Source organism: Embiotoca jacksoni, unplaced genomic scaffold (assembly GCF_022577435.1).
Source record: "Embiotoca jacksoni isolate LCO1_2020_lvr unplaced genomic scaffold, fEmbJac1.0.p SCAF_3, whole genome shotgun sequence".
In the NCBI taxonomy this organism is placed as follows: Eukaryota; Metazoa; Chordata; class Actinopteri; family Embiotocidae; genus Embiotoca; species Embiotoca jacksoni.
The window spans coordinates 15,999,506-16,009,188 of record NW_027185381.1 but is presented as its reverse complement, the minus strand read 5'-3'; the positions used below and the strand labels follow the sequence as shown (position 1 = coordinate 16,009,188).

General features: G+C 42.9%; 1 protein-coding gene across 2 annotated transcripts in view; it reads left to right on the top strand.

Moving 5' to 3' along the window:
- The window catches only part of iqsec3b (IQ motif and Sec7 domain ArfGEF 3b), a 30,243-nt gene that overhangs the window by 1,645 nt on the left and 18,915 nt on the right, over nt 1-9,683 (top strand). For both annotated transcript variants that reach the window (XM_069163108.1, XM_069163109.1), the window contains exons 2-4: nt 3,692-3,766; nt 7,969-8,086; nt 9,045-9,446. In XM_069163108.1, the coding sequence (XP_069019209.1) occupies nt 3,692-3,766; nt 7,969-8,086; nt 9,045-9,446 (595 nt within the window). The remainder of the gene's footprint in view (nt 1-3,691; nt 3,767-7,968; nt 8,087-9,044; nt 9,447-9,683) is intronic.

Sequence of the window (9,683 nt, the reverse complement as noted above, 5' to 3'; positions counted from 1 at the left end):
GAGCAGGGGAGTGCAGGAGGGGATACATGTATATAAAATAATCAGCTGTTGATATTAATCTTATAGCAAATGCTACACCTGCTACATCTTACATTTCCTGCTGTGTGTGTGTGTGTGTGTGTGTGTGTGTGTGTGTGTGTGTGTGTGTGTGTGTGTAGAGTGCCTGTTGCTCCCTTCTGCAGCCCTGCCTGGAACCTGAGTAACCTTTTAAGATTTTACCCTGCAATGAATATTTGTTGCTCTCTGACAGTTAATCAGTGTTAGTTTTACTGATGAGTAAAAAATTACAATAAATGAATTGTCATAAAAGCTGGAGTGTGAAAATTAACAAAAAGCAGTCGCCAGAAGACCAGGCAGCAGTGTTGTATTAAATGGCCTTCCTGCTCCTGTGGTTGCTAATGTGTGTCCTTGAATGCAACGTTACATCCCCACCTGCTCGGAGATTTTAAATCTTTCTCAATGAGTCCAGTAGCTTGACACCTCGTGTCCTTTTGCCTCTTGCAGGCCAAAGAGGTGACAGAGAGTTGAGGCTTTCAGCTATCACAGCCCGCTGCAGACTGGAAATCAGATCTGCCCTATTATTCCTGTTTATCTCAGCATGTTTCTCCCACAACCTATAAATGAGTGTGTGCTTTTGTGCACATCGCTTTCTTTCACACATCCTGTGTATACATACTGTATCCATTTATTTGATTGTTGTTCTACCTCTGTGTAGAACTGAGCCTGTCTGCCCTACAAATAAATGACATGTGGACCAGTGCGCCGCTTCGGGTTGGCTGCGAGTGTGTTTGTGCGCTCTGCATTGTTGTCAGTGTTGCCAGTGCACGTGGACATGCCTATGGGGGGGGGGGACAGGATCCTCTCCTCCGCTCATCCTCAGTCTCTCTCTCTCCAGCTGAGCCTTCTATGTGCCCCACTTAGCCCATGGAGCGAACAGTAATCAGCCATTCTCAGGAGAGAGAAAGGCAGAGAGATAGAAAGAAGAAGAGGAGAGATGCACGCTCAGTCGTTGTCTTTGATGGAGCGCTTAGAGGTGTCTAGAGGAAGGAGCTCGAGGCTGACGTTGGAGTGGACGAGTGAAAGAGGAAGGAAGCTGAGAGATGAGAGATGGGGAAAAAAGAGAATAAAAGAGGAGGAGGGGAGCACAGTACACAGAGAGTGAGACAGTTTACAGGAGAGACCAAAACACAGAGAAGAGAGATTTTTTTTTTTTTTTTTTTTTTTTTTTTTTTTTTTTTTTTTTAAAAGGGTGCATTTGGGGTAGTTCTTTTCTCAGTCTATTTATGTTTTGTTGTTAACAGAGGCAGTGACATCCTGTGAAAAGTGGAAGGTGTGTACAATGTACCTACTGATGGCGTTTTTGAGTCCAAATGGCGCTGATCTTGTTGCACGTCAACCCTCCCCCTTCTCTCCGCTTTCCTTACTCTCTCTACTGGATGCTGGCTGATGTAGAAGTATTGCGTTTAAAGTACTCTTACAAAACAGGGAAGAGGAGAGGGATGGCTAGGGAAGGACAGGAGAGAGAGAGAGAGAGAGAGAGAGAGAGAGAGAGAGAGAGAGAGAGAGAGAGAACAGCAGGAAGCATGTACTGTTGAAATATTCACCTGTTCTCTTTGTAAGTGTTGTTGGAAGCGAATGGCCGTTACGTGTGTGCCTTGTACAGACAGATGGGCCCGCTGAGTGTGTGTTTGTGAGTGTGTGTGTGTGTGTGTGTGTGTGTGTGTTCTTCACTGTATGACCAAACAAACCTGAGCAGGGCTGAACTGTCTTATATCAACCTGACAAAATAGCCCAGCCCTCGTGCTGGTGGCGAACAGGAAGAGATTTTAGTCGTTGAGTGCTTTTATATTTTGGCCTCAGGTTTGTTATCTGATTATTCTCCCCAACCTGTAAAAAATTACTCAGGCTGTTTCGTATCTCCCAACAACGTGCTTTCTTTCTTGATGAGTTACAGTAGACAAGAAGACTGGTGCTACTCGCCCGCTAACCAGTTACTGGACATTGTGGTGGTTTTGCAGCAACTGGACTGAGACAAGAAATACTCTGACACGAAACCCCCACACAATCCAATCCTAACCTGTCCTTTTTACACTTTGTTTCAGTCTTTATTGCCAAACTAAGTTAACCGGTTGCTGGTTGTAGCTTCATATACTGTGCACACACCAATTTTCTCCTCTAACTCTCAAGAAAGAGGCTGAGTTTATTTTCCAAAATGTCAAACTATTCCTTTAAAGATGTTTTCCATCAATTACTGATGAGTAACATGTCTCAGAGATTTGGCTCCTGACTCATTGTTTATTGTACATCTGCCTGTGCATATTAAAAGTAAAACATACTGTGGTGGCAAGCGCGTGTCAAAAATTCTAAATTTTGGATGCATGAGAAAGGACAAATCCATGTTATCCGCTTGACTGATTGCAGGAAGTGTTCTGAACTTTTTTGTTTATTTTATATATATTTTTTATAATGTTTAAGGCAAAGAGGGGAACAGAAAAACAAAGAAAACTACTGTGCTGAAAAATGAATATTGAAAGGTAACATAATAGTTTTTGAGATTTCTGAAGCTCCTGGGAACAAGGTCTTAACAAAACGCAATTGCTTGTCAATTGAAGGATGTACTGCAAAACAATTTCTCATGAAAATGAATCCTAATATATCAATGAGTCAAGTCCATAAAGGTAGCATAAAGCCATTCTTTGTGTGCATTTCGGTGTGAAGACTGTCAGCGGTGTGCTTTCAGGTGAAGGAGTATTATTCTGAATGTAAAGAATGTTGACTGGAGATATTTAGAAAACAATCCAATGTGCCTTTATATCTGTGGAAGTTACTGTGAAAAGATGGCTTTTTATAGCTCGGACTGTCACTCCTAGTCGTGCACTGACTCTGACTGCCTGTCACTGTGGGTCTGTGTCACGAACAATATGCTGTGCCCAGGTCAGAAGACTTTCTGTGGCGAAGCTAAGAAACTCACTGTCGACTGAATGCTTTTAGCTCAGCATAGAAGGACCTGATGTGACCCGTGCTTACACCAACATCTCCCAAAAACCTAGCTGAGATGTTGATAATGATGCAGATTTTTTTTTCTACTTGTGGACGGTGTGCAGCATCCAGAGGGTGAAAAGGTCGATCTGTGCAACAGCTAACACGTGATGTGTCTTGGCTGTTTTTTTTTTTGTTCTCGTCACTCGTAAATTGCTCCAGATAAGAGCACCAGCAAAATGCCTAAAATATGAATGTAAATGCAAAATGCATGAAGGAGAAATGAGAGAGGCGAACTTAAGAAGAGGAAGCAGGAAGCAAAGCTGGAATTACCATCTGTCCAGATTGGGTTTGGGGAATTCTGCTAAATCACTACTGATCTGATGGATTGGAGGGGGGAAGCATAAACAAGCGCATCTGGACACACAAAAATATAAATACTCACACTCATTCTAAGCTTTCTCAGCCTTGAAATGACCTACATAGGGTATTTACGCTGGGATCAGTGACAAATTGTGTAATATAATGATACAATAATCCACAGTCTAAGAAGAGCCTCTTCAGGATCTTATGGGATGTTGGGAACAAACATGGAGACAAGGCAAACGACGATCAGCAGCCAATAACGACTGAATGACATGTTGTCCTTCCAAATCTGCCGCCTCCCTCCTCCCTTTGCTTACCTCCCTGTCTCTGCTCTGTCCTTCTGCAGGAGCGAGACCGTGCTGCATCAGTTTTGCTGCCCCGCCCCTGAAAATCCAGAAGCTGACACCTCTGGCTCATCCGGGTAAGACTTAAGACTGTCCCCCCACCCTACCACTCTTACAACGTGCTCTTTCAACAATCTACAACTTTCCGTCTCTGTACACACTGTTCTATATTTGTTTCATATACTTTAACTGAGTCATGTGAACACCCATGCCTTTCATACTGAAGTAAATGTGATTGTGAATTGGTGTATTTATGGAGCCTGGAGTCACAGTAAAACAGTTAAATGTTCTCTAACAAGCCTACTGTATATCTCTGACAGCCTCAAGGGTAACTTACATATAGATAGACAAAGATGGGGACGGGGGGGGATGATGTATGAACTGATATTGCTGCTGTAAAGGCGCCCATGGCAACCCTGTAATGACGCAACGGCTACCACTGCCATAGTAACTGGAGGATCCTCTGTAGCCACTTTTGCTGCCTTGGTTCTGCGTGGGCAGGATTGTCTGTTTGTGGTAGAAGTTGTTTGTATATATATATATAGTGTGTGTGTGTATGTGTGTGTGTTTGTGAATACGTGACATTTCACTTGGATGTTTGAATGAGCAGACCTATTGAAATTTAAAAAGCTGATTTTGTCATGTTACTCAATGATTACAGTTCAGCCTCACATCTTTTTAATCCTGTCTTTCTAAATCCAGTCTTCTCCAGTCATGTCTATTTATTCTGTCTTTTCATCTGCTGCAATGTCTTTCCCCTTGCGTTGTTGATTTTTCATTCTCATTATTTGTGTCTGTGAGAAAGACCATGTCTTTTCTGATCATCTCCCCGCAATTATTTCTATGTCATCCGTCCCTATCAAATGTCTCTCTCATTCTGCTTATTAATATCACCATCTGTCTGTCTGGAGTCCCTCTCTTCTCTCTGATCTGGTGACTTAACTCCTACACCCACATTGTCCTGATTGGACGGCCAGCTGAGATGATGAGCTGTAGCAGAGATGTGAAAACACCGTAGCTCATTATTATCATCATCACATGAAGTTGTATGCTCCTGGTGGCTGCAACACTGCACCGCGTTCACACACTGTCATCCGCTGAATCCATCATTGCACACACACCTCCCTAGAGATGCCATGATATCTGCCTCCAGCCTAACCTGCCATGCCTTTTCTCTGCAGCCTTTGTGTGTGCATGTTCTCCCTTGGCTGTACAGTACTGTCGTTCTCTGTTGGCCTTTGAGCAATGCGATTTGACAGATGTTAATTTTTCTTCAACCATGATGTCACACATGCAGCGCGGCAGGAGTGTGTGCTTAGTGTGTTGGTTGCTGCTATATGTGAGTATATACTGTATGAGAGAGAAAGAGAGCGAGAGAGAGACAGAGAGAGAGAGAGAGAGAGAGAGAGAGAGAGAGAGAGAGAGAGAGAGAGAGAGAGAGAAAGAGAGAGTGTATAGTGCCCATATCATTATGAAGGCTTTTGCTGTCCAGATGCATTAATAGCTCAACTCGTGCTTTTAAATCCTCTAATGTATTCTAATGTACTCTAATGTATTCTGATGCTGTGCTGGGGAATGGCAGTGTTTTAATAGAGTTTTTGATAGAGACAGCCTCCAGCATGCACACACCAACATACTCCCTCTATCTTCCTGTTTCCTCTCTCTGTTCCTATCGCATTCTCTCCTCTGGTTCCACTCTCTTCCCCCCTATTCCTTCCCCCCCCCCTTTATTTTCTCTAACTTTATCGAATTTGAAGATATAACCAAGCTTCTCTGGCTGGGGACACAGAAGAGTTGCTTTCACAGCAATCAAAGAAAACAAAGAGGAACTTTAGTGATGCACTCATTATTTAACCATGAGCAGGCTTTTTATTCTCCCCAGTCCTGTTTAGCACTGGTCCCCTTTGTGTAAAAATTATTAGAGTAAGCATTATCTGGGTAGAAGAAAGATTGCACAAGCACACAACATCACGCACACACACACACACACACACACACACACACACACACACACACACACACACACACACACACACACACACACACACACACACACACACACACACTCATAATTGCACACCATTATAAAACCTCTTAGGTTGTGATCATACGTCTATGCTTCCGTCTTTGCAGATTGGTTGTATAAAAGTGCTGAATGTTGGTGTTTTAATAGTATTGAGATGTCAGAGAAGCCGACAATGATGAGGAAAGTTGAATCAGTAGGAACTGAAATCTTTGATACAAAAGGACATCTTCTGCCGTGCCATGCCAGCAATCTTTTTTTTCCTGTACAGCATACTCAGATTGTTATACATTTCATCGTCATCATCACTGAAATTTTTTATCCAAATGATGTCATTGCCATGGAAACACAGTAGCTTTCGGAGTCTCGCATACAGAATCTGCATTTATTTCCATAGCAAACCATCTAGCGGATCATTTGATGGTGTGCCAACAATGCAAGAGTGGTGATCCAAATCATTCTTTCGGCTCTAAGGCTGTGTCCAAAATAAGTCTAATTTTGCTGCAGGGGAGAATAACAGATTGTCCAAACTCTGTAAAATCCGACAGTGTTATTCACCGCAGTTGGTTCAGTGTGGGAGCAGACTGACTCTTAATTATGGAGATTACAACCACCTTGAGTGTATTGCTTGTTGTGCTCTTAAGCTGTGAAGTGTACAGTGTCTGAAAGAGATCTCTTTGACGTCAAAATATTGAGTGAAAAAAAAAAAGCTTAAAGTTTTAACCACTTATTGCAGCAATGTGAATTTTTGTTTGCTGGTGTGGCTCTGCTCATGTGATGCTTTAGAACAAATCTGAGCAAACTTGAAACAGACTGTCACCGAGCTCTTAAACCCTCCTGCTCGAGCCCCAAAATACAAGACAGTTAATGAACATCAACACATGAAACGAAACATTCAAACTTCTCATCCAGCTAAATACAGGAGGAGCCAGGAGAGGTGGAGGGAATTAAATTTTTGAAAGCAGGCAGATGTTTAGTGGCGAGTAGAGCGCAGCGTTGTTAAATGCAAACTAAATTTGTTCAAATTATTATATGTACCACCTATTAGTGAACAAACATAACTGGAGGCTGTGTGGAAAATATGACTGTAAAATTAATTCCATGCCTTCCTGAACTACCGTGAGACTCTACTTACACGGTAGCGCGCTTGTCAGTGAAGCACAAAATGATGATTATTTATAACTGAAGTCTGAAGTCTTCATTTACTGGAGGGTTGAAACAAGTTGTTGATAAATTGAATAGTTCAGTGGCTGCCAACGTGGGGGTCAAAGAAGTCACAAGATTAATCTCAGGGGTCACAAGCTCAGCATTACCCATCTAATACTATTCATGTTTACCTCTTCTGGCCTGATTAGTATTCCAATAAGACACTCAGGGAAGAATCACTCTTGGACTGAACTGCACACACACAATTTATGCATGCATCCTGTGACGAGGGAGCATACGGAGATAATGATTCATATCGCAAAAAAACTTTGGGAACCTCTGGATCAGTTGATTAACTAAACTCTGCCTTATTTATACAGCACCTTTCATACAAGTCTGCAGCCCAACATGCTTACATAGAAAAATAAAAACAACAAAAGAAAATTTAGGGCTAAAAGTTACCTCAGTAAAAATCAATAAAAGTGAAAAAAATAGAATAAACACTAGGTAATGATTAAAACCTAAAAAAATACAATTAATAGAATCGATTGGTTGTTTTGGTTGTTAATGGAAAAAAAAGCTAAACATTCACTGTTTGCTTCTCAGAACTGAGGATTTGCTAATTTTCTCTGTTTTGTATCATTGTCCTGATATTGAATATCTTTTCATCAAAACAAGTTGTTTAATTAGTAAGCTTGGGCTTTGAATAATTGTGATTTTTATCTATTATTCCAGCTGATTAACAAAATATGGTGAAATTGTAGGTTACAGCTCTACAATAGAGTAAATTATTGTGTTAATATGTAGGAAAGAGTAAATGAGTGAAGGGGGGAGTGAGTTTGGACACAAATTTGTCAATTTTTTTGTATTCACCCTGGTCATATATCCAGAGTCACTTGTGCAGTGGAGCCACAAATTTGATGAAATAGGACTGGACACAGAAAGTCAGTCATCCTCACCCCGGGCCACTACAGCCACACATCACTGTCCGCATGCTTCCCTCCTGAACATCTTCACACTCTTCAGAGTGGGTTACCGGCTAGTGCGAAAACAGCAGAGTTTCGGTCAGCAGAGAGGACTGACATTTTTATCTTCTTATTTTTTTGGCAGTGGACAGATGCTGAGCCTAGAGGACGTAACTTCCTCTGGTGGTGGACAGGAAGCGGAGGGGACCAAGAGGGAGGGACCCAGCGAGTATGAGATCTCCCTGGAGAATAAAAACAAACAGGTATATACATTTATTCAAGTGTATGTGGGCCCATGAGCACCCGGTGGGATGGAGTGAAAGCTGGCTGCTCCACCTGGTTTAGTGTGAGGAGGTGTGTGATCATTTGACATTGTGTCTTTGCGTGACAAAAATTATTCCCATTCAGATCTATTTCTGTCTCAGCTGATGTAAAAAAGAGCACCCAGGATACCACTGCCACACCGACAAGAACGCGAAAGATGCTGTGTTGTCATGGTAACAGCTAATAACTGCTTCTGGTGGCTGGAGATGTCTTTATTCCTCATAGCAAACTGCTGAAGGGTCTGCTGTTGCTCCTGCTCTTGCTGCTGCAGCGCGAGTGTGCGTACATGAGTGTGTGTGTGTGTGTGTGTGTGTACATGCACTTTTTGTGTAAGCAGACACAAACCCAGTCCCTTGTGTGGTTGTCCTCCTTTTTCTCCCTCTCTGTCTCTTCTTCCCCTGCCTCCCACTCCTCCTCCTCCTCCTCCTTCATCTCCCTCTTACTGAAAATATATGAGGGCAAATTTCTGGAAGATGTGAGAGTTTGGGTTGCGCTGCTATGCCCGCTAACGGAACTGAAATAGGCTTGTGCAGGTGTTTGCTTTTCTACTTATTTTCTCAACGGCACCTTTGTCAGTGCCCATCTATCCTCTTTCCCATGGTCCTTCAGCCAGTATTAGCACTTGAATGATGATAGATGATGTTTACTTTGGCTCTAATACCTGTTTTAAAAGGGCAGACAGAAAAGTAAGAAGGAAGAAGAGTTTGAGTATGAATTTCATGACTCAGGCAATGCTAAACACTTTTGATCTTTTGCAGACATGGGCACAAATAGGCACCATGTTTGCTTGCTGATGGATGTATAAATATCTTTGAGTGGAGGCTGTGTTGTTTGCAATATCATGCTTGCAGCGTCTTGAGTGATACTCACTCTCGCTCACCCTCTTTCTGTCCCCAGATAGATGAGTTGGAGCAGAAGTACGGAGGCCATCTCATAGCAAGGCGGGCAGCCCGTAGAATCCAGACAGCCTTCCGTCAGTATCAGCTCAGCAAAAACTTCCAGAAGATCCGCAACTCACTGTCGGAGAGTAAGCTGCCTCGTCGGATTTCCCTGCGCCATCCCAGCCCTACAGGCCGAAACCGGAATGCAGCCCAGAGACACAGTTATTCTCTGCATCCAGGAGGAGGACAAATACCCCTACGCTCCAAAACTCCTCCTCCGCCCCCATGTCGCTCCACTTCTCTGCCCCCGTCTCCTGCAATGGCCCCAGCACCCACACCCTCTCCTACCCCAGGCCCAGCACCACCTCAAACCCCTGGATCCACACTCACACAGCTGGAGGACTGCTTCTCCGAACAAGTGAGTTGTGATGGTGGTTCCAGACTGAAATATCTCAACAACCACTGGATTGATTGTCATGAAATTTTGTACAGACAATCATGGTTCCCTGTGAATGAATCCCACTGACTTTGATGACCTTCTGACCTTTCTTACATTTTGGTTAATGTTTTGACAACTACTTGATGGATTTGCTATGAAATTTGCAACAAAACCACAAGAGTCAGAGGAAATATCTGGACATTCCCTTAAATTCCT